The sequence below is a fragment of the Heterodontus francisci genome, chromosome 28 (assembly GCF_036365525.1).
Source record: "Heterodontus francisci isolate sHetFra1 chromosome 28, sHetFra1.hap1, whole genome shotgun sequence".
NCBI classification, from domain to species: domain Eukaryota; kingdom Metazoa; phylum Chordata; class Chondrichthyes; order Heterodontiformes; family Heterodontidae; genus Heterodontus; species Heterodontus francisci.
Window position 1 is genome coordinate 2,674,745 of NC_090398.1, and position 27,638 is coordinate 2,702,382.

Consider the following 27,638-nt stretch of genomic DNA (forward strand, 5'->3'; position numbering starts at 1 on the left):
AAGACACTGAGAGAGAGAGAGCGAGACAGAGAATGAGACTGAGAGACTGAGAGAAACAGACTGACAGGAAGAGTGAGAGACAGAGAAATAGACAGAGATACAGAGAAAGAGTGAGAGACAGAGAGAGAAAGAGACTGACAGGAAGATTGAGAGACAGAGAGAAAGAGACAGAGATACAGAGAAAGAGTGAGAGACAGAGAGAGAAAGAGACCGAGAGGCAGTGAGAGAAAGAGACTGAGAAAGAGACAGACAGTGAGAGACAGAAAGAAAGACACTGAGAGAGAGCGAGACAGAGAAAGAGACTGAGAGACAGAGAGAGAAAGAGTGAGAGACAGAGAGAGAAAGAGTGAGAGATAGAGACAGAAAGAGACAGATGGACAGAGAAAGAGTGAGAGACAGAGAGATAAAGAGCGAGAGACAGAGAGAGAAAGAGTGAGAGACAGAGAGACAGAGAAAGTGCGTGAGACAGAGAGAGAAAGAGTGAGAGACAGAGAGATAAAGAGCGAGAAACTGAGAGAGAAAGAGTGAGAGACAGAGAGACAGTGAAAGAGTGAGAGACAGAGAGAGAAAGAGACAGAGTCGGAGAGAGAAAGAGACTGAGAGACAGAGAAAGAGTGAGAGACAGAGAGAGAAAGAGACTGACAGGAAGATTGAGAGACTGAGAGACAGAGACAGAGATACAGAGAAAGAGTGAGAGACAGAGAGAAAAAGAGCGAGAGACAGAGAGAGAAAGAGTGAGAGACAGAGAGACAGTGAAAGAGTGAGAGACAGAGAGAGAAAGAGACAGAGTCGGAGAGAGAAAGAGACTGAGAGACAGAGAAAGAGTGAGAGACAGAGAGAGAAAGAGACTGACAGGAAGATTGAGAGACTGAGAGACAGAGACAGAGATACAGAGAAAGAGTGAGACACAGAGAAAGAAAGAGACTAAGAGACAGAGAGAGAAACAGACTGAGAGACAGAGAGAGAAAGGGAGCAAGAGACAGGGAGAGAAATAGAGCGAAAGACAGAGAGAGAAAGAGACTGAGACAGAGAGAGAAAGGGAGCAAGAGACAGAGAGAGAGACAAACTGAGAGACAGAGAGAGAAAGAGACTGAGAGACAGAGAGAGAAAGAGTGAGACACAGAGAAAGAAAGAGACTAAGAGACAGAGAGAGAAACAGACTGAGAGACAGAGAGAGAAAGGGAGTAAGAGACAAAGAGAGAGACAAACTGAGAGACAGAGAGAGAAAGAGACTGACAGGAAGAGTTAGAGACAGAGAGAAAGAGACAGAGATACAGAGAAAGTGTGAGAGACAGAGTGAGAAAGAGGCTGACAGGAAGAGTGAGAGACAGAGAAAGAGATTGAGAGACAGACAGAGATACAGAGAAAGAGTGAGAGACAGAGAGAGAAAGAGACTGACAGGAAGAGTGAGAGCTAGAGAGAAAGAGACAGAGATACAGAGAAAGAGTGAGAGACAGAGAGAGAAAGAGACCGAGAGGAAGAGTGAGAGATAGAGAGAAAGAGACAGAGATACAGAGAAAGAGTGAGAGACAGAGAGAGAAAGAGACAGAGATAAAGAGAAAGATTGAGAGACAGAGAGAGAAAGAGACAGAGATACAGAGAAAGAGTGAGAGACAGAGAGAGAAAGAGACTGACAGGAAGAGTGAGAGATAGAGAGAAAGAGACAGAGATACAGAGGAAGAGTGAGAGACAGAGAGAGAAAGAGACCGAGAGGAACAGTGAGAGATAGAGAGAAAGAGACAGAGATACAGAGAAAGAGTGAGAGACAGAGAGAGAAAGAGACAGAGATACAGAGAAAGATTGAGAGACAGAGAGAGAAAGAGACAGAGATACAGAGAAAGAGTGAGAGACAGAGAGAGAAAGAGACTGACAGGAAGAGTGAGAGATAGAGAGAAAGAGACAGAGATACAGAGAAAGAGTGAGAGACAGAGAGAGAAAGAGACTGACAGGAAGATTGAGAGACAGAGAGAAAGAGACAGAGATACAGAGAAAGAGTGAGATACAGAGAGAGAAAGACACTGACAGGAAGATTGAGAGACTGAGAGACAGAGACAGAGATACAGAGAAAGAGTGAGAGACAGAGAGAGAAAGAGACCGAGAGGCTGTGAGAGACAGAGAGAGAAAGACACTGAGAGAGAGAGCGAGACAGAGAAAGAGACTGAGAGACAAAGATCGAGAGACAGAGAGAGAAAGAGACCGAGAGGCAGTGAGAGAAAGAGACTGAGAAAGAGACCGAGAGACAGTGAGAGACAGAGAGAGAAAGAGACTGACAGGAAGATTGAGAGACAGAGAGAAAGAGACAGAGATACAGAGAAAGAGTGAGAGACAGAGAGAGAAAGAGACCGAGAGGCAGTCAGAGAAAGAGACTGACAGGAAGATTGAGAGACAGAGAGAAAGAGACGGAGATACAGAGAAAGAGTGAGAGGCAGTGAGAGAACGAGACTGACAGGAAGATTGAGAGACAGAGAGAAAGAGACTGTGATACAGAGAAAGAGTGAGAGACAGAGTGAGAAAGAGACTGACAGAAAGAGTGAGAGACAGAGAAAGAGATTGAGAGAAAGAGACAGAGATACAGAGAAAGAGTGAAAGACAGAGAGAGAAAGAGACTGACAGGAAGAGTGAGAGATAGAGAGAAAGAGACAGAGATACAGAGAAAGAGTGAGAGATAGAGAGAGAAAGAGACAGAGATACAGAGAAAGAGTGAGAGACAGAGAGAGAAAGAGACTGACAGGAAGAGTGAGAGATAGAGAGAAAGAGACAGAGATACAGAGGAAGAGTGAGAGACAGAGAGGGAAAGAGACCGAGAGGAACAGTGAGAGATAGAGAGAAAGAGACAGAGATACAGAGAAAGAGTGAGAGACAGAGAGAGAAAGAGACAGAGATACAGAGAAAGATTGAGAGACAGAGAGAGAAAGAGACAGAGATACAGAGAAAGAGTGAGAGACAGAGAGAGAAAGAGACTGACAGGAAGAGTGAGAGATAGAGAGAAAGAGACAGAGATACAGAGAAAGAGAGAGAGACAGAGAGAGAAAGAGACTGACAGGAAGATTGAGAGACAGAGAGAAAGAGACAGAGATACAGAGAAAGAGTGAGATACAGAGAGAGAAAGAGACTGACAGGAAGATTGAGAGACTGAGAGACAGAGACAGAGATACAGAGAAAGAGTGAGAGACAGAGAGAGAAAGAGACCGAGAGGCTGTGAGAGACAGAGAGAGAAAGACACTGAGAGAGAGAGCGAGACAGAGAAAGAGACTGAGAGACAAAGATCGAGAGACAGAGAGAGAAAGAGACCGAGAGGCAGTGAGAGAAAGAGACTGAGAAAGAGACCGAGAGACAGTGAGAGACAGAGAGAGAAAGAGACTGACAGGAAGATTGAGAGACAGAGAGAAAGAGACAGAGATACAGAGAAAGAGTGAGAGACAGAGAGAGAAAGAGACCGAGAGGCAGTCAGAGAAAGAGACTGACAGGAAGATTGAGAGACAGAGAGAAAGAGACGGAGATACAGAGAAAGAGTGAGAGACACAGTGAGAAAGAGACTGACAGGAAGATTGAGAGACAGAGAGAAAGAGACAGAGATACAGAGAAAGAGTGAGAGATAGAGAGAGATAGAGACCGAGAGGCAGTGAGAGAAAGAGACTGAGAAAGAGACAGCGAGACAGAGAAAGAGACTGAGAGACAGAGAGAAAGAGACTGACAGGAAGAGTGAGAGACAGAGAAAGAGACAGAGATACAGAGAAAGAGTGAGAGACAGAGAGAGAAAGAGACCGAGAGACAGTGAGAGACAGACAGAGAAAGACACTGAGAGAGAGCGAGACAGAGAAAGAGACTGAGAGACAGAGAGAAAGAGTGAGAGACAGAGAGAGAAAGAGTGAGAGACAGAGAGAGAAAGGCACTGAGAGAGAGCGAGACAGAGAGAGAAAGAGACCGAGAGACAGAGAGAGAAAGAGACCGAGAGGCAGTGAGAGACAGAGAGAGAAAGACACTGAGAGAGAGAGAGAGCGAGACAGAGAAAGAGACTGAGAGACTGAGAGAAACAGACTGACAGGAAGAGTGAGAGACAGAGAAATAGACAGAGATACAGAGAAAGAGTGAGAGACAGAGAGAGAAAGAGACTGACAGGAAGATTGAGAGACAGAGAGAAAGAGACAGAGATACAGAGAAAGAGTGAGACACAGAGAAAGAAAGAGACTAAGAGACAGAGAGAGAAACAGACTGAGAGACAGAGAGAGGAAGAGACTGAGACAGAGAGAGAAAGGGAGCAAGAGACAGAGAGAGAGACAAACTGAGAGACAGAGAGAGAAAGAGACTGAGAGACAGAGAGAGAAAGAGTGAGACACAGAGAAAGAAAGAGACTAAGAGACAGAGAGAGAAACAGACTGAGAGACAGAGAGAGAAAGGGAGTAAGAGACAAAGAGAGAGACAAACTGAGAGACAGAGAGAGAAAGAGACTGACAGGAAGAGTTAGAGACAGAGAGAAAGAGACAGAGATACAGAGAAAGAGTGAGAGACAGAGTGAGAAAGAGGCTGACAGGAAGAGTGAGAGAAAGAGAAAGAGATTGAGAGACAGACAGAGATACAGAGAAAGAGTGAGAGACAGAGAGAGAAAGAGACTGACAGGAAGAGTGAGCGATAGAGAGAAAGAGACAGAGATACAGAGAAAGAGTGAGAGACAGAGAGAGAAAGAGACCGAGAGGAAGAGTGAGAGATAGAGAGAAAGAGACAGAGATACAGAGAAAGAGTGAGAGACAGAGAGAGAAAGAGACAGAGATAAAGAGAAAGATTGAGAGCCAGAGAGAGAAAGAGACAGAGATACAGAGAAAGAGTGAGAGACAGAGAGAGAAAGAGACTGACAGGAAGAGTGAGAGATAGAGAGAAAGAGACAGAGATACAGAGGAAGAGTGAGAGACAGAGAGAGAAAGAGACCGAGAGGAACAGTGAGAGATAGAGAGAAAGAGACAGAGATACAGAGAAAGAGTGAGAGACAGAGAGAGAAAGAGACAGAGATACAGAGAAAGATTGAGAGCCAGAGAGAGAAAGAGACAGAGATACAGAGAAAGAGTGAGAGACAGAGAGGGAAAGAGACCGAGAGGAACAGTGAGAGATAGAGAGAAAGAGACAGAGACAGAGAGAGAGTGAGAGACAGAGAGAGAAAGAGACAGAGATACAGAGAAAGATTGAGAGACAGAGAGAGAAAGAGACAGAGATACAGAGAAAGAGTGAGAGACAGAGAGAGAAAGAGACTGACAGGAAGAGTGAGAGATAGAGAGAAAGAGACAGAGATACAGAGAAAGAGTGAGAGACAGAGAGAGAAAGAGACTGACAGGAAGATTGAGAGACAGAGAGAAAGAGACAGAGATACAGAGAAAGAGTGAGATACAGAGAGAGAAAGAGACTGACAGGAAGATTGAGAGACTGAGAGACAGAGACAGAGATACAGAGAAAGAGTGAGAGACAGAGAGAGAAAGAGACCGAGAGGCTGTGAGAGACAGAGAGAGAAAGACACTGAGAGAGAGAGCGAGACAGAGAAAGAGACTGAGAGACAAAGATCGAGAGACAGAGAGAGAAAGAGACCGAGAGGCAGTGAGAGAAAGAGACTGAGAAAGAGACCGAGAGACAGTGAGAGACAGAGAGAGAAAGAGACTGACAGGAAGATTGAGAGACAGAGAGAAAGAGACAGAGATACAGAGAAAGAGTGAGAGACAGAGAGAGAAAGAGACCGAGAGGCAGTCAGAGAAAGAGACTGACAGGAAGATTGAGAGACAGAGAGAAAGAGACGGAGATACAGAGAAAGAGTGAGAGACAGAGAGAGAAAGAGACTGACAGGAAGATTGAGAGACAGAGAGAAAGAGACAGAGATACAGAGAAAGAGTGAGAGATAGAGAGAGATAGAGACCGAGAGGCAGTGAGAGAAAGAGACTGAGAAAGAGACAGCGAGACAGTGAGAGACTGAGAGAGAAAGACACTGAGAGAGAGAGCGAGACAGAGAAAGAGACTGAGAGACAGAGAGAAAGAGAAAGACAGGAAGAGTGAGAGACAGAGAAAGAGACACAGATACAGAGAAAGAGTGAGAGACAGAGAGAGAAAGAGACCGAGAGACAGTGAGAGACAGACAGAGAAAGACACTGAGAGAGAGCGAGACAGAGAAAGAGACTGAGAGACAGAGAGAAAGAGTGAGAGACAGAGAGAGAAAGAGTGAGAGATAGAGACAGAGAGAGACAGAGAGACAGACAAAGAGTGAGAGACAGAGAGAGAAAGAGCGAGAGACAGAGAGAGAAAGAGACAGAGACGGAGAGAGAAAGAGACAGAGACAGAGAGAGAAAGAGACAGAGACAGAGAGAGAAAGAGTGAGAGACAGAGAGAGAAAGTGTGAGAGACAGAGAGAGAAAGGCACTGAGAGAGAGCGAGACAGAGAGAGAAAGAGACCGAGAGACAGAGAGAGAAAGAGACCGAGAGGCAGTGAGAGAAAGAGACTGAGAAAGAGACAGAGAGACAGTGAGAGACAGAGAGAGAAAGACACTGAGAGAGACAGAGCGAGACAGAGAATGAGACTGAGAGACTGAGAGAAACAGACTGACAGGAAGAGTGAGAGACAGAGAAATAGACAGAGATACAGAGAAAGAGTGAGAGACAGAGAGAGAAAGAGACTGACAGGAAGATTGAGAGACAGAGAGAAAGAGACAGAGATACAGAGAAAGAGTGAGAGACAGAGAGAGAAAGAGACCGAGAGGCAGTGAGAGAAAGAGACTGAGAAAGAGACAGACAGTGAGAGACAGAAAGAAAGACACTGAGAGAGAGCGAGACAGAGAAAGAGACTGAGAGACAGAGAGAGAAAGAGTGAGAGACAGAGAGAGAAAGAGTGAGAGATAGAGACAGAAAGAGACAGATGGACAGAGAAAGAGTGAGAGACAGAGAGATAAAGAGCGAGAGACAGAGAGAGAAAGAGTGAGAGACAGAGAGACAGAGAAAGTGCGTGAGACAGAGAGAGAAAGAGTGAGAGACAGAGAGATAAAGAGCGAGAGACAGAGAGAGAAAGAGTGAGAGACAGAGAGACAGTGAAAGAGTGAGAGACAGAGAGAGAAAGAGACAGAGTCGGAGAGAGAAAGAGACTGAGAGACAGAGAAAGAGTGAGAGACAGAGAGAGAAAGAGACTGACAGGAAGATTGAGAGACTGAGAGACAGAGACAGAGATACAGAGAAAGAGTGAGAGACAGAGAGATAAAGAGCGAGAGACAGAGAGAGAAAGAGTGAGAGACAGAGAGACAGTGAAAGAGTGAGAGACAGAGAGAGAAAGAGACAGAGTCGGAGAGAGAAAGAGACTGAGAGACAGAGAAAGAGTGAGAGACAGAGAGAGAAAGAGACTGACAGGAAGATTGAGAGACTGAGAGACAGAGACAGAGATACAGAGAAAGAGTGAGACACAGAGAAAGAAAGAGACTAAGAGACAGAGAGAGAAACAGACTGAGAGACAGAGAGAGAAAGGGAGCAAGAGACAGAGAGAGAAATAGAGCGAAAGACAGAGAGAGAAAGAGACTGAGACAGAGAGAGAAAGGGAGCAAGAGACAGAGAGAGAGACAAACTGAGAGACAGAGAGAGAAAGAGACTGAGAGACAGAGAGAGAAAGAGTGAGACACAGAGAAAGAAAGAGACTAAGAGACAGAGAGAGAAAGAGACAGAGATACAGAGAAAGAGTGAGAGACAGAGAGAGAAAGAGACTGACAGGAAGATTGAGAGACAGAGAGAAAGAGACAGAGATACAGAGAAAGAGTGAGATACAGAGAGAGAAAGACACTGACAGGAAGATTGAGAGACTGAGAGACAGAGACAGAGATACAGAGAAAGAGTGAGAGACAGAGAGAGAAAGAGACCGAGAGGCTGTGAGAGACAGAGAGAGAAAGACACTGAGAGAGAGAGCGAGACAGAGAAAGAGACTGAGAGACAAAGATCGAGAGACAGAGAGAGAAAGAGACCGAGAGGCAGTGAGAGAAAGAGACTGAGAAAGAGACCGAGAGACAGTGAGAGACAGAGAGAGAAAGAGACTGACAGGAAGATTGAGAGACAGAGAGAAAGAGACAGAGATACAGAGAAAGAGTGAGAGACAGAGAGAGAAAGAGACCGAGAGGCAGTCAGAGAAAGAGACTGACAGGAAGATTGAGAGACAGAGAGAAAGAGACGGAGATACAGAGAAAGAGTGAGAGACAGAGAGAGAAAGAGACTGACAGGAAGATTGAGAGACAGAGAGAAAGAGACAGAGATACAGAGAAAGAGTGAGAGATAGAGAGAGATAGAGACCGAGAGGCAGTGAGATACAGAGAGAGAAAGAGACAGCGAGACAGTGAGAGACTGAGAGAGAAAGACACTGAGAGAGAGAGCGAGACAGAGAAAGAGACTGAGAGACAGAGAGAAAGAGACTGACAGGAAGAGTGAGAGACAGAGAAAGAGACAGAGATACAGAGAAAGAGTGAGAGACAGAGAGAGAAAGAGACCGAGAGACAGTGAGAGACAGACAGAGAAAGACACTGAGAGAGAGCGAGACAGAGAAAGAGACTGAGAGACAGAGAGAAAGAGTGAGAGACAGAGAGAGAAAGAGTGAGAGATAGAGACAGAGAGAGACAGAGAGACAGAGAAAGAGTGAGAGACAGAGAGAGAAAGAGCGAGAGACAGAGAGAGAAAGAGACAGAGACGGAGAGAGAAAGAGACAGAGACAGAGAGAGAAAGAGACAGAGACAGAGAGAGAAAGAGTGAGAGACAGAGAGAGAAAGAGTGAGAGACAGAGAGAGAAAGGCACTGAGAGAGAGCGAGACAGAGAGAGAAAGAGACCGAGAGACAGAGAGAGAAAGAGACCGAGAGGCAGTGAGAGAAAGAGACTGAGAAAGAGACAGAGAGACAGTGAGAGACAGAGAGAGAAAGACACTGAGAGAGAGAGAGCGAGACAGAGAATGAGACTGAGAGACTGAGAGAAACAGACTGACAGGAAGAGTGAGAGACAGAGAAATAGACAGAGATACAGAGAAAGAGTGAGAGACAGAGAGAGAAAGAGACTGACAGGAAGATTGAGAGACAGAGAGAAAGAGACAGAGATACAGAGAAAGAGTGAGAGACAGAGAGAGAAAGAGACCGAGAGGCAGTGAGAGAAAGAGACTGAGAAAGAGACAGACAGTGAGAGACAGAAAGAAAGACACTGAGAGAGAGCGAGACAGAGAAAGAGACTGAGAGACAGAGAGAGAAAGAGTGAGAGACAGAGAGAGAAAGAGTGAGAGATAGAGACAGAAAGAGACAGATGGACAGAGAAAGAGTGAGAGACAGAGAGATAAAGAGCGAGAGACAGAGAGAGAAAGAGTGAGAGACAGAGAGACAGAGAAAGTGCGTGAGACAGAGAGAGAAAGAGTGAGAGACAGAGAGATAAAGAGCGAGAAACTGAGAGAGAAAGAGTGAGAGACAGAGAGACAGTGAAAGAGTGAGAGACAGAGAGAGAAAGAGACAGAGTCGGAGAGAGAAAGAGACTGAGAGACAGAGAAAGAGTGAGAGACAGAGAGAGAAAGAGACTGACAGGAAGATTGAGAGACTGAGAGACAGAGACAGAGATACAGAGAAAGAGTGAGAGACAGAGAGAAAAAGAGCGAGAGACAGAGAGAGAAAGAGTGAGAGACAGAGAGACAGTGAAAGAGTGAGAGACAGAGAGAGAAAGAGACAGAGTCGGAGAGAGAAAGAGACTGAGAGACAGAGAAAGAGTGAGAGACAGAGAGAGAAAGAGACTGACAGGAAGATTGAGAGACTGAGAGACAGAGACAGAGATACAGAGAAAGAGTGAGACACAGAGAAAGAAAGAGACTAAGAGACAGAGAGAGAAACAGACTGAGAGACAGAGAGAGAAAGGGAGCAAGAGACAGGGAGAGAAATAGAGCGAAAGACAGAGAGAGAAAGAGACTGAGACAGAGAGAGAAAGGGAGCAAGAGACAGAGAGAGAGACAAACTGAGAGACAGAGAGAGAAAGAGACTGAGAGACAGAGAGAGAAAGAGTGAGACACAGAGAAAGAAAGAGACTAAGAGACAGAGAGAGAAACAGACTGAGAGACAGAGAGAGAAAGGGAGTAAGAGACAAAGAGAGAGACAAACTGAGAGACAGAGAGAGAAAGAGACTGACAGGAAGAGTTAGAGACAGAGAGAAAGAGACAGAGATACAGAGAAAGTGTGAGAGACAGAGTGAGAAAGAGGCTGACAGGAAGAGTGAGAGACAGAGAAAGAGATTGAGAGACAGACAGAGATACAGAGAAAGAGTGAGAGACAGAGAGAGAAAGAGACTGACAGGAAGAGTGAGAGCTAGAGAGAAAGAGACAGAGATACAGAGAAAGAGTGAGAGACAGAGAGAGAAAGAGACCGAGAGGAAGAGTGAGAGATAGAGAGAAAGAGACAGAGATACAGAGAAAGAGTGAGAGACAGAGAGAGAAAGAGACAGAGATAAAGAGAAAGATTGAGAGACAGAGAGAGAAAGAGACAGAGATACAGAGAAAGAGTGAGAGACAGAGAGAGAAAGAGACTGACAGGAAGAGTGAGAGATAGAGAGAAAGAGACAGAGATACAGAGGAAGAGTGAGAGACAGAGAGAGAAAGAGACCGAGAGGAACAGTGAGAGATAGAGAGAAAGAGACAGAGATACAGAGAAAGAGTGAGAGACAGAGAGAGAAAGAGACAGAGATACAGAGAAAGATTGAGAGACAGAGAGAGAAAGAGACAGAGATACAGAGAAAGAGTGAGAGACAGAGAGAGAAAGAGACTGACAGGAAGAGTGAGAGATAGAGAGAAAGAGACAGAGATACAGAGAAAGAGTGAGAGACAGAGAGAGAAAGAGACTGACAGGAAGATTGAGAGACAGAGAGAAAGAGACAGAGATACAGAGAAAGAGTGAGATACAGAGAGAGAAAGACACTGACAGGAAGATTGAGAGACTGAGAGACAGAGACAGAGATACAGAGAAAGAGTGAGAGACAGAGAGAGAAAGAGACCGAGAGGCTGTGAGAGACAGAGAGAGAAAGACACTGAGAGAGAGAGCGAGACAGAGAAAGAGACTGAGAGACAAAGATCGAGAGACAGAGAGAGAAAGAGACCGAGAGGCAGTGAGAGAAAGAGACTGAGAAAGAGACCGAGAGACAGTGAGAGACAGAGAGAGAAAGAGACTGACAGGAAGATTGAGAGACAGAGAGAAAGAGACAGAGATACAGAGAAAGAGTGAGAGACAGAGAGAGAAAGAGACCGAGAGGCAGTCAGAGAAAGAGACTGACAGGAAGATTGAGAGACAGAGAGAAAGAGACGGAGATACAGAGAAAGAGTGAGAGACAGAGAGAGAAAGAGACTGACAGGAAGATTGAGAGACAGAGAGAAAGAGACAGAGATACAGAGAAAGAGTGAGAGATAGAGAGAGATAGAGACCGAGAGGCAGTGAGATACAGAGAGAGAAAGAGACAGCGAGACAGTGAGAGACTGAGAGAGAAAGACACTGAGAGAGAGAGCGAGACAGAGAAAGAGACTGAGAGACAGAGAGAAAGAGACTGACAGGAAGAGTGAGAGACAGAGAAAGAGACAGAGATACAGAGAAAGAGTGAGAGACAGAGAGAGAAAGAGACCGAGAGACAGTGAGAGACAGACAGAGAAAGACACTGAGAGAGAGCGAGACAGAGAAAGAGACTGAGAGACAGAGAGAAAGAGTGAGAGACAGAGAGAGAAAGAGTGAGAGATAGAGACAGAGAGAGACAGAGAGACAGAGAAAGAGTGAGAGACAGAGAGAGAAAGAGCGAGAGACAGAGAGAGAAAGAGACAGAGACGGAGAGAGAAAGAGACAGAGACAGAGAGAGAAAGAGACAGAGACAGAGAGAGAAAGAGTGAGAGACAGAGAGAGAAAGAGTGAGAGACAGAGAGAGAAAGGCACTGAGAGAGAGCGAGACAGAGAGAGAAAGAGACCGAGAGACAGAGAGAGAAAGAGACCGAGAGGCAGTGAGAGAAAGAGACTGAGAAAGAGACAGAGAGACAGTGAGAGACAGAGAGAGAAAGACACTGAGAGAGAGAGAGCGAGACAGAGAATGAGACTGAGAGACTGAGAGAAACAGACTGACAGGAAGAGTGAGAGACAGAGAAATAGACAGAGATACAGAGAAAGAGTGAGAGACAGAGAGAGAAAGAGACTGACAGGAAGATTGAGAGACAGAGAGAAAGAGACAGAGATACAGAGAAAGAGTGAGAGACAGAGAGAGAAAGAGACCGAGAGGCAGTGAGAGAAAGAGACTGAGAAAGAGACAGACAGTGAGAGACAGAAAGAAAGACACTGAGAGAGAGCGAGACAGAGAAAGAGACTGAGAGACAGAGAGAGAAAGAGTGAGAGACAGAGAGAGAAAGAGTGAGAGATAGAGACAGAAAGAGACAGATGGACAGAGAAAGAGTGAGAGACAGAGAGATAAAGAGCGAGAGACAGAGAGAGAAAGAGTGAGAGACAGAGAGACAGAGAAAGTGCGTGAGACAGAGAGAGAAAGAGTGAGAGACAGAGAGATAAAGAGCGAGAAACTGAGAGAGAAAGAGTGAGAGACAGAGAGACAGTGAAAGAGTGAGAGACAGAGAGAGAAAGAGACAGAGTCGGAGAGAGAAAGAGACTGAGAGACAGAGAAAGAGTGAGAGACAGAGAGAGAAAGAGACTGACAGGAAGATTGAGAGACTGAGAGACAGAGACAGAGATACAGAGAAAGAGTGAGAGACAGAGAGAAAAAGAGCGAGAGACAGAGAGAGAAAGAGTGAGAGACAGAGAGACAGTGAAAGAGTGAGAGACAGAGAGAGAAAGAGACAGAGTCGGAGAGAGAAAGAGACTGAGAGACAGAGAAAGAGTGAGAGACAGAGAGAGAAAGAGACTGACAGGAAGATTGAGAGACTGAGAGACAGAGACAGAGATACAGAGAAAGAGTGAGACACAGAGAAAGAAAGAGACTAAGAGACAGAGAGAGAAACAGACTGAGAGACAGAGAGAGAAAGGGAGCAAGAGACAGGGAGAGAAATAGAGCGAAAGACAGAGAGAGAAAGAGACTGAGACAGAGAGAGAAAGGGAGCAAGAGACAGAGAGAGAGACAAACTGAGAGACAGAGAGAGAAAGAGACTGAGAGACAGAGAGAGAAAGAGTGAGACACAGAGAAAGAAAGAGACTAAGAGACAGAGAGAGAAACAGACTGAGAGACAGAGAGAGAAAGGGAGTAAGAGACAAAGAGAGAGACAAACTGAGAGACAGAGAGAGAAAGAGACTGACAGGAAGAGTTAGAGACAGAGAGAAAGAGACAGAGATACAGAGAAAGTGTGAGAGACAGAGTGAGAAAGAGGCTGACAGGAAGAGTGAGAGACAGAGAAAGAGATTGAGAGACAGACAGAGATACAGAGAAAGAGTGAGAGACAGAGAGAGAAAGAGACTGACAGGAAGAGTGAGAGCTAGAGAGAAAGAGACAGAGATACAGAGAAAGAGTGAGAGACAGAGAGAGAAAGAGACCGAGAGGAAGAGTGAGAGATAGAGAGAAAGAGACAGAGATACAGAGAAAGAGTGAGAGACAGAGAGAGAAAGAGACAGAGATAAAGAGAAAGATTGAGAGACAGAGAGAGAAAGAGACAGAGATACAGAGAAAGAGTGAGAGACAGAGAGAGAAAGAGACTGACAGGAAGAGTGAGAGATAGAGAGAAAGAGACAGAGATACAGAGGAAGAGTGAGAGACAGAGAGAGAAAGAGACCGAGAGGAACAGTGAGAGATAGAGAGAAAGAGACAGAGATACAGAGAAAGAGTGAGAGACAGAGAGAGAAAGAGACAGAGATACAGAGAAAGATTGAGAGACAGAGAGAGAAAGAGACAGAGATACAGAGAAAGAGTGAGAGACAGAGAGAGAAAGAGACTGACAGGAAGAGTGAGAGATAGAGAGAAAGAGACAGAGATACAGAGAAAGAGTGAGAGACAGAGAGAGAAAGAGACTGACAGGAAGATTGAGAGACAGAGAGAAAGAGACAGAGATACAGAGAAAGAGTGAGATACAGAGAGAGAAAGACACTGACAGGAAGATTGAGAGACTGAGAGACAGAGACAGAGATACAGAGAAAGAGTGAGAGACAGAGAGAGAAAGAGACCGAGAGGCTGTGAGAGACAGAGAGAGAAAGACACTGAGAGAGAGAGCGAGACAGAGAAAGAGACTGAGAGACAAAGATCGAGAGACAGAGAGAGAAAGAGACCGAGAGGCAGTGAGAGAAAGAGACTGAGAAAGAGACCGAGAGACAGTGAGAGACAGAGAGAGAAAGAGACTGACAGGAAGATTGAGAGACAGAGAGAAAGAGACAGAGATACAGAGAAAGAGTGAGAGACAGAGAGAGAAAGAGACCGAGAGGCAGTCAGAGAAAGAGACTGACAGGAAGATTGAGAGACAGAGAGAAAGAGACGGAGATACAGAGAAAGAGTGAGAGGCAGTGAGAGAACGAGACTGACAGGAAGATTGAGAGACAGAGAGAAAGAGACTGTGATACAGAGAAAGAGTGAGAGACAGAGTGAGAAAGAGACTGACAGAAAGAGTGAGAGACAGAGAAAGAGATTGAGAGAAAGAGACAGAGATACAGAGAAAGAGTGAGAGACAGAGTGAGAAAGAGACTGACAGGAAGAGTGAGAGATAGAGAGAAAGAGACAGAGATACAGAGAAAGAGTGAGAGACAGAGAGAGAAAGAGACGGACAGGAAGATTGAGAGACAGAGAGAAAGAGACAGAGATACAGAGAAAGAGTGAGAGACAGAGTGAGAAAGTGACTGACAGGAAGAGTGAGAGATAGAGAGAAAGAGACAGAGATACAGAGAAAGAGTGAGAGACAGAGAGAGAAAGAGACTGACAGGAAGAGTGAGAGATAGAGAGATAGAGACTGAGATACAGAGAAAGAGTGAGAGACAGAGAGAGAAAGAGACCGAGAGGCAGTCAGAGAAAGAGACTGAGAGAAAGAGACAGAGATACAGAGAAAGAGTGAGAGACAGAGAGAAAGAGACTGACAGGAAGCTTGAGAGACAGAGAAAGTGATTGAGAGACAGTGACAGAGATACAGAGAAAGAGTGAGAGAAAGAGTGAGAAAGAAAACGAGAGGCAGTGAGAGAACGAGACTGACAGGAAGATTGAGAGACAGAGAGATAGAGACTGACAGAAAGAGTGAGAGACAGAGAAAGAGATTGAGAGACAGAGACAGAGATACAGAGAAAAAGTGAGAGACAGAGTGAGAAAGAGACTGACAGAAAGAGTGAGAGACAGAGAAAGAGATTGAGAGACAGAGACAGAGATACAGAGAAAGAATGAGAGACAGAGAGAGAAAGAGACTGACAGGAAGAGTGAGACAGAGAAAGAGATTGAGAGACAGAGACAGAGATACAGAGAAAGAGTGAGAGACAGAGTGAGAAAGAGACTGACAGGAAGAGTGAGAGACAGAGAAAGAGATTGAGAGACAGAGACAGAGATACAGAGAAAGAGTGAGAGACAGAGAGTGAAAGAGACTGACAGGAAGAGTGAGATCTAGAGAGAAAGAGACAGAGATACAGAGAAAGAGTGAGAGACAGAGTGAGAAAGAGACTGACAGGAAGAGTGATAGACAGAGAAAGAGATTGAGAGACAGACAGAGATACAGAGAAAGAGTGAGAGACAGAGAGTGAAAGAGACTGACAGGAAGAGTGAGAGATAGAGAGAAAGAGACAGAGATACAGAGAAAGAGTGAGAGACAGAGTGAGAAAGAGACTGACAGGAAGAGTGAGAGACAGAGAAAGAGATTGAGAGACAGAGACAGAGATACAGCGAAAGAGTGAGAGACAGAGAGAGAAAAAGAGACAGAGATACAGAGAAAGAGTGAGAGACAGAGAGAGAAAGAGACTGACAGGAAGATTGAGAGACAGAGAGAAAGAGACAGAGATACAGAGAAAGAGTGAGAGACAGAGTGAGAAAGAGACTGACAGGAAGAGTGAGAGATAGAGAGAAAGAGACAGAGATACAGAGAAAGAGATTGAGAGGCAGAGAGAGAAAGAGACTGACAGGAAGATTGAGAGACAGAGAGAAAGAGACAGAGATACAGAGAAAGAGTGAGAGACAGAGTGAGAAAGAGACTGACAGGAAGAGTGAGAGACAGAGAAAGAGATTGAGAGACAGAGACAGAGATACAGCGAAAGAGTGAGAGACAGAGAGAGAAAGAGACTGACAGGAAGAGTGAGAGATAGAGAGAAAGAGACAGAGATACAGAGAAAGAGTGAGAGACAGAGAGAGAAAGAGACTGACAGGAAGATTGAGAGACAGAGAGAAAGAGACAGAGATACAGAGAAAGAGTGAGAGACAGAGAGTGAAAGAGACTGACAGGAAGAGTGAGATCTAGAGAGAAAGAGACAGAGATACAGAGAAAGAGTGAGAGACAGAGTGAGAAAGAGACTGACAGGAAGAGTGATAGACAGAGAAAGAGATTGAGAGACAGACAGAGATACAGAGAAAGAGTGAGAGACAGAGAGTGAAAGAGACTGACAGGAAGAGTGAGAGATAGAGAGAAAGAGACAGAGATACAGAGAAAGAGTGAGAGACAGAGTGAGAAAGAGACTGACAGGAAGAGTGAGAGACAGAGAAAGAGATTGAGAGACAGAGACAGAGATACAGCGAAAGAGTGAGAGACAGAGAGAGAAAAAGAGACAGAGATACAGAGAAAGAGTGAGAGACAGAGAGAGAAAGAGACTGACAGGAAGATTGAGAGACAGAGAGAAAGAGACAGAGATACAGAGAAAGAGTGAGAGACAGAGTGAGAAAGAGACTGACAGGAAGAGTGAGAGATAGAGAGAAAGAGACAGAGATACAGAGAAAGAGATTGAGAGGCAGAGAGAGAAAGAGACTGACAGGAAGATTGAGAGACAGAGAGAAAGAGACAGAGATACAGAGAAAGAGTGAGAGACAGAGTGAGAAAGAGACTGACAGGAAGAGTGAGAGACAGAGAAAGAGATTGAGAGACAGAGACAGAGATACAGCGAAAGAGTGAGAGACAGAGAGAGAAAGAGACTGACAGGAAGAGTGAGAGATAGAGAGAAAGAGACAGAGATACAGAGAAAGAGTGAGAGACAGAGAGAGAAAGAGACTGACAGGAAGATTGAGAGACAGAGAGAAAGAGACAGAGATACAGAGAAAGAGTGAGAGACAGAGAGAGAAAGAGACTGACAGGAAGAGTGAGAGATAGAGAGAAAGAGACAGAGATACAGAGAACGAGTGAGAGACAGAGAGAGAAAGAGACTGACAGGAAGAGTGAGAGATCGAGAGAAAGAGACAGAGATACAGAGAAAGAGTGAGAGACAGAGAGAGAAAGAGACTGACAGGAAGAGTGAGAGATAGAGAGAAAGAGACAGAGATACAGAGAAAGAGTGAGAGACAGAGTGAGAAAGAGACTGACAGGAAGAATGAGAGACAGAGAGAGAGCGAGAGACAGAGAGAGAAAGAGACTGAGAGAGAGAGCGAGACAGAGAAAGAGACTGAGAGACAGAGAGAGAAAGAGACTGAGAGACAGAGATAGAGCGAGAGACAGAGAGAGAAAGAGTGAGAGACACAGAGAGAAAGACACTGAGAGAGAGAGCGATACAGAGAAAGAGACTGAGAGACAGAGAAAGTGCGAGAGACAGAGAGAAAGAGTGAGAGACAGAGAGAGAAAGAGACAGAGACAGAGAGAGAAAGAGTGAGAGACAGAGAGAGAAAGAGTGAGAGACAGAGAGAGAAAGAGACAGAGACAGAGAGAGAAAGAGTGAGAGACAGAGAGAGAAAGAGTGAGAGACAGAGAGAGAAAGACACTGAGAGAGAGCGAGACAGAGAAAGAGACTGAGAGACAGAGAGAAAGAGTGAGAGACAGAGAGAGAAAGAGTGAGATAGAGAGAGAAAGAGACTGAGAGACAGAGAGAGACAGAGAAAGAGACTGAGACACAGAGAAAGATAGAGACCGCCAGACAGAGAGAGAGTGAGGGACAGAGAGAGAATGACACTGAGAGAGAGCGAGACAGAGAAAGAAACAGACTGAGAGACAGAGAAAGAAAGAAACAGAGAGTAGAAGAGAAAGAGATCAAGAGACAGAGAGAGAAACAGACTGAGAGACAGAGAGAGGAAGAGACTGAGACAGAGAGAGAAAGGGAGCAAGAGACAGAGAGAGAAATAGAGCGAAAGACAGAGAGAGAAAGAGACCGAGAGACAGAGAGTGAAAGAGACTGAGAGACAGAGAGAGAAAGTGTGAATGACAGAGAGAAGAAAGAGACTGAGACAGAGAGAGAAAGGGAGCAAGCGACAGAGAGAGAAATAGAGCGAAAGACAGAGAGAGAAAGAGACCGAGAGACAGAGAGTGAATGAGACTGAGACAGAGAGAGAAAGAGACTGATAGAGAGACAGACTGAGAGACAGAAAGAGAAACAGACTGAGAGACAGAGAGCGAAAGAGACTGAGACAGAGAGAGAAAGAGAGCAAGAGAGAGAGAGAGAAATATAGCGAAAGACAGAGAGAGAAAGAGATTGAGACAGAGAGAGAGACAAACTGAGACAGAGAGAGAAAGAAACTGAGAGAGAGACAGACTGAGAGACAGAGAGAGAAACAGACTGAGAGACAGAGAGAGAAAGAGACTGAGAGACAGAGAGTGAAAGAGAGCAAGAGACAGAGAGAGAGACAAACTGAGACAGAGAGATAAAGAGACTGAGAGACAGAGAGTGAAAGAGACTGAGACAGAGAGAGAAAGGGAGCAAGAGACAGAGAGAGAGAGACAAACTGAGACAGAGAGAGAAAGAGACTGAGACAGAGACAGACTGAGAGACAGAGAGAGAAACAGACTGAGAGACAGAGAGAGAAAGAGACTGAGACAGAGAGAGAAACGGAGCAAGAGACAGAGAGAGAAAGAGACTGAGACAGAGAGAGAAAGGGAGCAAGAGACAGAGAGAGAGACAAACTGAGACAGAGAGAGAAAGAGACTGAGAGACGGAGAGAGAAAGAGACTGAGACAGAGAGAGAAAGGGAGCAAGAGACAGAGAGAGAAATAGAGCGAAAGACAGAGATAGAAAGAGACTGAGAGACAGAGAGAGAAAGTGTGAATGACAGAGAGAAGAAAGAGACTGAGAGACAGCTAGAAAGAGCAAGAGACAGAGAGAAAGAGTGAAAGACAGTGAGAAAGAGAGAGAAAGAGCGAGAGAGAGGGATAGAAAGAGACCGAAAGAGAGAGAGACTGAGAGACAGAAAGTGAAAGAGACTAAGAGACAGAGCGAGAAAGTGACTGAGAGACAGAGGGAGAGAAAGAGATGACAGAGAGAGTAAGAGACTGGGAAACAGATAGAGAGTGAGTGAGAGACAGAGAGAGAAGGAGACCGAGAGACAGAGAGAGAAAGAGTGAGAGACAGAGAGAGAAAGACACTGAGAGAGAGAGTGAGACAGAGAAAGAGACTGAGAGACAGAGAGAGAGCGAGAGACAGAGAGAGAAAGAGTGAGAGGCAGAGAGAGAAAGTCATTGATAGAGAGAGCGAGACAGCGAAAGAGACAAACTGAGACAGAGAGAGAAAGAGACTGAGAGACAGAGAGAGAGCGACAGACAGAGAGAGAAAGAGACTGAGAGACAGAGAGAGAGCGAGAGACAGAGAGAAAGAGACTGAGAGAGAGAACGAGACAGAGAGACAGAGAGCGAAAGAGACTGAGAGACAGAGAGAGAGCGAGAGACAGAGAGAGAAAGACACTGAGAGAGAGAGCGAGACAGAGAAAGAGACTGAGAGACAGAGAGAGAGCGAGAGACATACAGAGAAAGATACTGAGAGACAGAGAGCGAGAGACAGAGAGTGAAAGACACTGAGAGAGAGCAAGACAGAGAAAGAGACTGAGAGACAGAGAGAGAGCGAGTGACAGAGAGAGAAAGAGTGAGAGACAGAGAGAGAATGAGTGAGAGACAGAGAGAGAAAGACACTGAGAGAGAGAGCGAGACAGAGAGAGCGAGAGACAGAGAGAGAATGAGTGAGAGACAGAGAGAGAAAGACACTGAGAGAGAGAGCGAGACAGAGAAAGAGACTGAGAGACAGAGAGAGAAAGAGACTGAGAGACAGAGAGAGAGCGAGAGACAGAGAGAGAAAGAAACTGAGAGACAGAGAGAGAGCGAGAGACAGAGAGAGAAAGAGTGAGAGACAGAGAGAGAGCGAGAGACAGAGAGAGAAAGAGACTGAGAGAGAGAGCGAGACAGAAAGAGACTGAGAGACAGAGAGAGAAAGAGACTGAGAGACAGAGAAAGAGCGAGAGACAGAGAGAAAAAGAGTGAGACACAGAGAGAGAAAGAGTGAGAGACAAGAGAGATAGACACTGAGAGAGAGAGCGAGACAGAGAAAGAGACTGAGAGGCAGAGAGAGAAAGAGACGGAGAGACAGAGAAAGAGCGAGAGACAGAGAGAGAAAGAGTGAGAGACAGAGCGAGAAAGAGTGAGAGACAGAGAGAGAAAGACACTGAGAGAGAGAGCGAGACAGAGAAAGAGACTGAGAGACAGAGAGAGAGCGAGAGACAGAGAGAAAGAGTGAGAGACAGAGAGAGAAAGACACAGAGAGAGAGAGCGAGACAGAGAAAGAGACTGAGAGACAGAGAGAGAGCGAGAGACAGAGAGGGAAAGAGACTGAGAGACAGAGAGAGAGCGAGAGACAGAGAGAGAAAGAGACTGAGAGAGAGCGAGACAGAGAAAGAGACAGAGAGACAGAGAGAGAAAGAGACTGAGAGACAGAGAGAGAGCGAGAGACAGAGAGAGAAAGAGTGAGAGACAGAGAGAGAGCGAGAGACAGAGAGAGAAAGAGTGAGAGAGAGAGAGAGAAAGAGACTGAGAGACGGAGAGAGAGAAAGAGATGACGGAGAGAGAAAGAGACGGGGAAACAGATAGAGAATGAGTGAGAGACAGAGAGAAGGAGACCGAGAGACAGAGAGAGAAAGAGTGAGAGACAGAGAGAGAAAGACACTGAGAGAGAGAGCGAGACAGAGCAAGAGACTGAGAGACAGAGAGCGAGAGACAGAGAGAGAAAGAGTGAGAGACACAGAGAGAAAGACACTGAGAGAGAGAGCGAGACAGAGAAAGAGACTGAGATGCAGAGAGAGAAAGAGACGGAGAGACAGAGAAAGAGCGAGAGACAGAGAGAGAAAGAGTGAGAGACAGAGAGAGAAAGACACTGAGAGAGAGAGCAAGACAGAGAAAGAGCGAGAGACAGAGAGAGAATGAGTGAGAGACAGAGAAAGAAAGAGACTTTGAGAAGGAGAGAGAAAGAGACTGAGAGACAGAAAGGGAAAGAGACTGAGATCCAGCGAGAAAGAGCGAGAGACAGAGAGAAAGTGGGAAAGACAGAGTGAGAAAGACTGAGGGACAGAGAGAGAGAGAGCGAGAGACAGAGAGAGAAAGAGAGCGAGAGACAGAGAGAAAGAGAGCAAGAGAGAGAAAGAGACTGAGACAGAGCGAGAAAGAGAGCAAGAGACAGAGAGAGGAAGAGACTGAGACAGAGAGAGAGAGGGAGCAAGAGGCAGAGAGTGAAAGAGAGCGAAAGACAGAGATAGAAAGAGACCGAGAGACAGAGAGAGAAAGAGAGAGAGAGAGGGAGAGAAAGAGACTGAGAGACAGCAAGAAAGAGCGAGAGAAAGCGGGAAAGACAGAGTGAGAAAGAGTGAGAGACAGAGACAGCAAGTGTGAAATACTGAGAGAGACAGAGTGAGAGACAGAGAGAGAATGAGTGAGATGCAGAGAGAGAAAGACCGAGAGACAGAGAGAGAAAGTGTGAAAGACAGGGAGTGAAAGAGCCATGGAGGAACAGTGAGTGACAGAGAGAAAGAGAGAGACAGAGAGAGTAGTAGTGAAAGACAGAGAGGTAAAGAGTGAGGGACAAAGAGATAAAGAGACTGGCTGGAAGAGTGAGAGACAGAGAGAAAGATACAGAGAAAGAGTGAGAGGCAGTCAGAGACCGCGAGACAGAGAGAGACACTGAGAGAAAGCGTGAGACACAGAGAGAGAAAGAGACTGAGAGACAAAAAGGGAAAGACACTGGGAGACAGAGAAAGAGATAGAGAGAAAGAGACTGAGAGTCAGAGGGAGAAAGTGTGAATGACCGAGAGAAGAAAGAGACTGAGAGACAGCTGGAAAGAGCACGAGATAGAGACTGAAAGCAAGAGTGAAATACAGAGTGAGAAAAAGTGAGGGACAGGAAGCAAGAGTGAAAGACAGAGAGGGAGAGACAGAAAGAGTGAGAGACAGAGAAAGAAGGAGCCAGCACTAGAGAGAGAAAACGACCGAGAGACAGAGAGAGAAAGATACAGAGAGAGAGAGACTGAAAGACAGCGTGATAATGAGACTGAGAGAGATGTACTATATGTCAAGTTCGTACAGGGCGGCATAACGTAAGATAGAGAGAGAGAGAGAAATAGAGACGGACAGATAGGTATAGAGAGAGAAAGACAGATAGATATAGAGAGAGAGAGAGAGACAGTGAGATAGGCAAAGAGAGAGAGGACTACCACACGGGTGCCGTCCATATCCCTCTGTTGACTTCTCTGGAAGCTCTCACCCTCTGACCTGTGATACTTAGGAGTAGTGAGGGATCAGTGGGTTTGCCGCTAGGCCTCTGGCTTTGGATGCGCACGAGATGCTGGCCAAGTCGTCGGAGGCTTGGCGGGTCGACAGCGAAACGAGCCGGGGAAGAGTGTGCGTGCTGCAATCATTTATTTATTGCTTTATTTATTTCTTCCTGACCTCCCCTCCCCCCCCCCCCCCCCATGTTACCCCTATTTCCGTCTCCCCAACACCCCCTCCCCCTTCCCCATTGCAGTCATCGAATCTCTGGTCAACCTGATTGACAACCCCGAGCCCGAGCACCCACTGCGCATTGAACTGGCGGAAGAATACAGCAAAGACCGCAAGAGGTTCTTCAAAAACGCCGAGGAGCACACGAGGAAATACAGCGAGAAGCGGCCGGTGGATTGAAGGACGACCCTTGGCCTTTGACCCTTCCCCCCCCCCCCACCACTCCCCACCTGGCCCTTGGCCGCTCAAGGCCCCCTCCTCTCCCCTACCCCCCCTTCCCTATCGCGTTCCGCCGCCGCTGGTTTCATGATTAGTCTGTCGCTCTCTCAGATTCACGCTCGGTCCCTTGTCCTTTTACTGTTATTGTTGTCGCTCTTTTTTTAAATGAATGAAAGGGGATGTGTGGGGGGGGGGGGGGGGGTGGCGGTGGGATAGGGGAGGGGTGGCGGTGGTTCTGTGACCCCTGACCCCAACGCCTCCCGCACTCCGCCAGAGAAGGCGCTCACCACCAACGCCCCCCCCCCTCCTCCTCCTCCTCCTCCTCCTCCGCACCCCCCCCGAGGGATCCTGCAAGGCCCACTTGGGCGGGAGAATGAGATGGATGGGGCTGGCGGGTGGGCACATGGGGGGATGTACAGGGGAGGGGGAGGGAGGAGTGGAAGGAGGAAAGGGAAGAGGAGGGAGGGAAGGGAAGGGCGGGATGGAGTGGGGACCTCTTCAGTTTATTTCAATTCTTCTGCGATAGAATTCTGTTTTTCTAATGAGGAAGCACTGAGTCTCTCGGCTGATTAAAGTAGACTTGACAAGTTGACTCGTCTGTCTGTGTCTCTCTCTCTCGCTGCCTCTCGTCCTTCCCTGCCAACGTCAAACATTGCACTGCCGGCCAGAGTGGGCAGGGCCTCGGCCGACTCGAAGACCCAAACCACATCCCGGCCAATGAGGTCCCTTCCGAAGGGCATTCGCGGTTGCAGGGAATGCCGATTTGCGCAGAGCAAGATCCCACGATCAGCCATGGCCAGGATGTTCCTTCTCTTTTTTTTTAGTGATGTTGCTTGAGGGGTAGATATTGGACCTGGTACACCGGGGAGAATGGCCCACCTCCTCACCCAATCCCCCTCCCCATCCCCCACTCCATTCCCCTCCCCATCCCTCTCCCCAACACCCTCCCAATCCCCCTCCCATCCCTTTCCCCAAACCCTCCCATTCCCCTCCCCATCCCCCACCCCATTCCCCTCCCCAACACCCTCCCAATCCCCCTCCCATCCCTTTCCCCAAACCCTCCCATTCCCCTCCCCAACCCTCTCCCCAACACCCTCCCCATCCCCCACCCAATCCCCCTCCCCATCACCCTCCCCATTCCCTTCCCCAACCCTCTCCCCAACACCCTCCCCATCCCCCACCCAATCCCCCTCCCCATCACCCTCCCCATTCCCTTCCCCATCCTTCTCCCCAACACCCTCCCAATCCCCCTCCCCCATCCCCCTCCCCATCCCGCTCCCCAACACCCTCCCCATCCCCCTCCCCATTCCCTTCCCCATCCCTCTCCTCAACACCCTCCCAATCCCCCTCCCAATTCTCCTCCCCATCCCCCATCCCTCTCCCCAACACCTCCCCATTCCCCTCCCCATCCCGCTTCCCAACCCCTCCCCATGCCCCACCCCATCCATCACCCCAAACCCCTCCCCATCCCCCACCCCATTCCCCTCCCCATCCCTCTCCCCAACACCCTCCCCATCCACCACCCTATTCCCCACCCCAAACCCCTACCCACCCCCAACCCCATCCCCCTACCCACCCTACACCCCACCCCCCACCCCATCCCCCCCATCCCCCTACCCACCCCCAACCCCATCCACCTACCCACCCTACACCCCATCCCCCTACACATCCCCCACACCATCCCTCTCCCCAACGCCCACCCCATCCTCCATGCCAACACCCACCCCATCCACCAAGACATCCATCAACCCATCCCCCTCCCCTCCCCCCAAAACTCCCCTCGCCAACCCCAACCCCCATCCTCTTCCCTGCCCCCCTTCTCTATACCTCCCCCTTTTCCACCACACTCCCAATCTTCCTCCCCTTCCCCCTCTTTCCCCCTCCACAACTCCTCCCCTCACCAACCCCTCCACTTCCTCTCCCCATCCTCCTCCCGACCCCCTCCTCACCTGCTCCCCTCCCCCTTCCCCATTGATCTCCCCTCCCCACCATATTCCATCCCCCATCCCCAACCACCTCCCGAACCCCGTCACCACCGCTCCCCTCCACCCTCCCCATCTGTCTCCCCACCCCACCACCCACACCTCCCCTCCCCACCCCAACCGCCTCCCACCTCCCCCATCACCCTCCCCTCCCACTTCCCAGCCCCTCGATCCCCAAGCGCCGCACTCCTTCACCCAGCTTTTCGTCCAATACTGGCCTTCGCATCCTTAATGTTCACCGAGAGTGAGCAGATGGAGCCTGGGTTTCACATCTCGTCAGAAACACAGACCGTCCGACAGCTGTCACTCAGTACTGACCCTCCGACAGTGCAGCAATCCCTCAGTACTGATCCTCCGACAGTGCAGCACTCCCTCAGTAAGGAACCTCTGACAGTGCAGCACTCCCTCAGTAGTGATCCTTCGACAGTGCAGCACTCCCTCAGTACTGACCCTCCGACAGTGCAGCACTCCCTCAGTACTGACCATCCGACAGCATTCCCTTGGTACTGACCCTCCGACAGTGCAGCACTCCCTCAGTACTGACCATCCGACAGCGCTCCCTCAGTACTGACCCTCCGACAGTGCAGCACTTCCTCAATACTGACACTCTGACAGTGCAGCACACCCTCAGTACTGACCCTCCGACAGTGCAGCAATCCCTCAGTACTGACCCTCTGACAGTGCAGCATACCCTCAGTACTGACCCTCTGACAGTGCAGCATACCCTCAGTACTAACCCTCCGACAGTGCAGCACTCCCTCAGTACTGACCCTCCAACAGTGCAGCACTCCCTCAGTACTGACACTCTGACAGTGCAGCACACCCTCAGTACTGACCCTCCGACAGTGCAGCAATCCCTCAGTACTGACCCTCTGACAGTGCAGCATACCCTCAGTACTGACCCTCTGACAGTGCAGCATACCCTCAGTACTAACCCTCCGACAGTGCAGCACTCCCTCAGTACTGACCCTCCAACAGTGCAGCACTCCCTCAGTACTGACCCTCCGACAGTGCAGCACTCCCTCAGTGCTGAAGCTCTGACAGTGCTGCACTCTCTCAGTACTGACCCTCCGAAAGTGCAGCACTCCCTCAGTACTGACCCTCCGACAGTGCAGCACTCCCTCAGTATTGACTCTCCGACAGTGCAGCACTCCCTCAAAACTGAACCTCCGACAGCACTCCCTCAGTACTGACCCTCCGACAGCGCGGCGCTCCCTCAGTACTGACCCTCCGACAGTGCAGCAGTCCCTCAGTGGTGACCCTCCGACAGTGTAGCACTCCCTCCGTACTGACCGTCTAACAGTGCAGCACTGCCTCACGACTGACCCTCCGACACTGCAGCACTCCCTCAGTACTGACACTCCGACAGTGCAGCTCTCCCTCAGTGCTGACCCTCCGACAGTGCAGCACTGCCTCAGTACTGACCCTCCGACAGTGCAGCACTCCGTCAGTACTAACCCTCCGACAGCACTCCCTCTGTACTGACCCTCCGACAGTGCAGCGCTCCCTCAGGACTGTCCCTCCAACTGTGCAGCACTCCGTCAGTACTGACCCTCCGACAGCACTCCCTCAGTACTGACCCTCCGACAGTGCAGTGCTCCCACAGGACTGACCCTCCGACAGTGCAGCACCCCCTCAGTAAAGACCCTACGACAGTGCAGCACTCCCTCAGTACTGACCCTCCAACAGTGCAGCACTCCCTCAGCACTGACCCTCCGACAGTGCAGCCCTGGATCAGTGCTGACACTCCGACAGTGCAGCACTCCCTCAGGACTGACCCTCCGACAGTGCAGCACTCCCTCAGTACTGACCCTCCGACAGAACTCCCTCAGTACTGTCCCTCCAACAGTGCAGAACTCCCTCAGTACTGACCATCCGACAGTGCAGCTCTCCCTCAGTACTGACCATCCGACAGTGCAGCACTCCCTCAGTACTGACCCTCCGACATTGCAGCGCTCTCTCAGTCCTGACACTTCGACAGTGCAGCACTCCCTCAGTACTGACCCTCCGACATTGCAGCGCTCTTTCAGTCCTGACACTCCGACAGTGCAGCACTCCCTCAGTACTGACCCTCCGACATTGCAGCGCTCTCTCAGTCCTAACACTCCGACAGTGCAGCACTCCCTCAGTACTGACCCTCCGCCAGTGCAGCACTTCCTCAGTACTGACTCTCCAACAGTGCAGCACTCACTCAGTACTGACCCTCCGACAGTGCAGCAATCCCTCAGTACTGACCCTCTGACAGTGCTGCACTCCCTCACGACTGACTCTCCAACAGTGCAGCACTCCATCAGTACTGACCCTCTGACAATGCAGCACTCCCTCAGTACTGACCCTCTTACCGTGCGGCACTCCCTCAGTACTGACCCTCCGACAGTGCAGGGCTCCCTCTGTACTGACCCTCTGACAGTGCAGCGCTCCCTCAGTACTGACCCTCCGACAGTGTGGCACTCCCTCAGTACAGACCATCCGACAGTGCGGCACTCCCTCTGTACTGACCCTCCCACCTTACGGTGCCCCCTCAGTACAGACCATCGACAGTGCAGCACTCCCTCAGTACTGAACATCCGACAGCATTCCCTTGGTACTGACCCTCCGACAGTGCAGCACTCCCTCAGTACTGACGATCCGA

General features: G+C 48.3%; 1 protein-coding gene across 3 annotated transcripts in view; it reads left to right on the top strand.

The window, feature by feature from the left end:
- Positions 1 to 23,616, top strand: part of LOC137345266 (ubiquitin-conjugating enzyme E2 L3-like) — a 111,976-nt gene extending 88,360 nt beyond the window's left edge. For all 3 annotated transcript variants that reach the window (XM_068008740.1, XM_068008741.1, XM_068008742.1), the window contains exon 4: positions 22,831 to 23,616. In XM_068008740.1, the coding sequence (XP_067864841.1) occupies positions 22,831 to 22,985 (155 nt within the window). In that variant the 3' untranslated portion in view covers positions 22,986 to 23,616. The remainder of the gene's footprint in view (positions 1 to 22,830) is intronic.
- Positions 23,617 to 27,638: the final 4,022 nt, after the last annotated feature.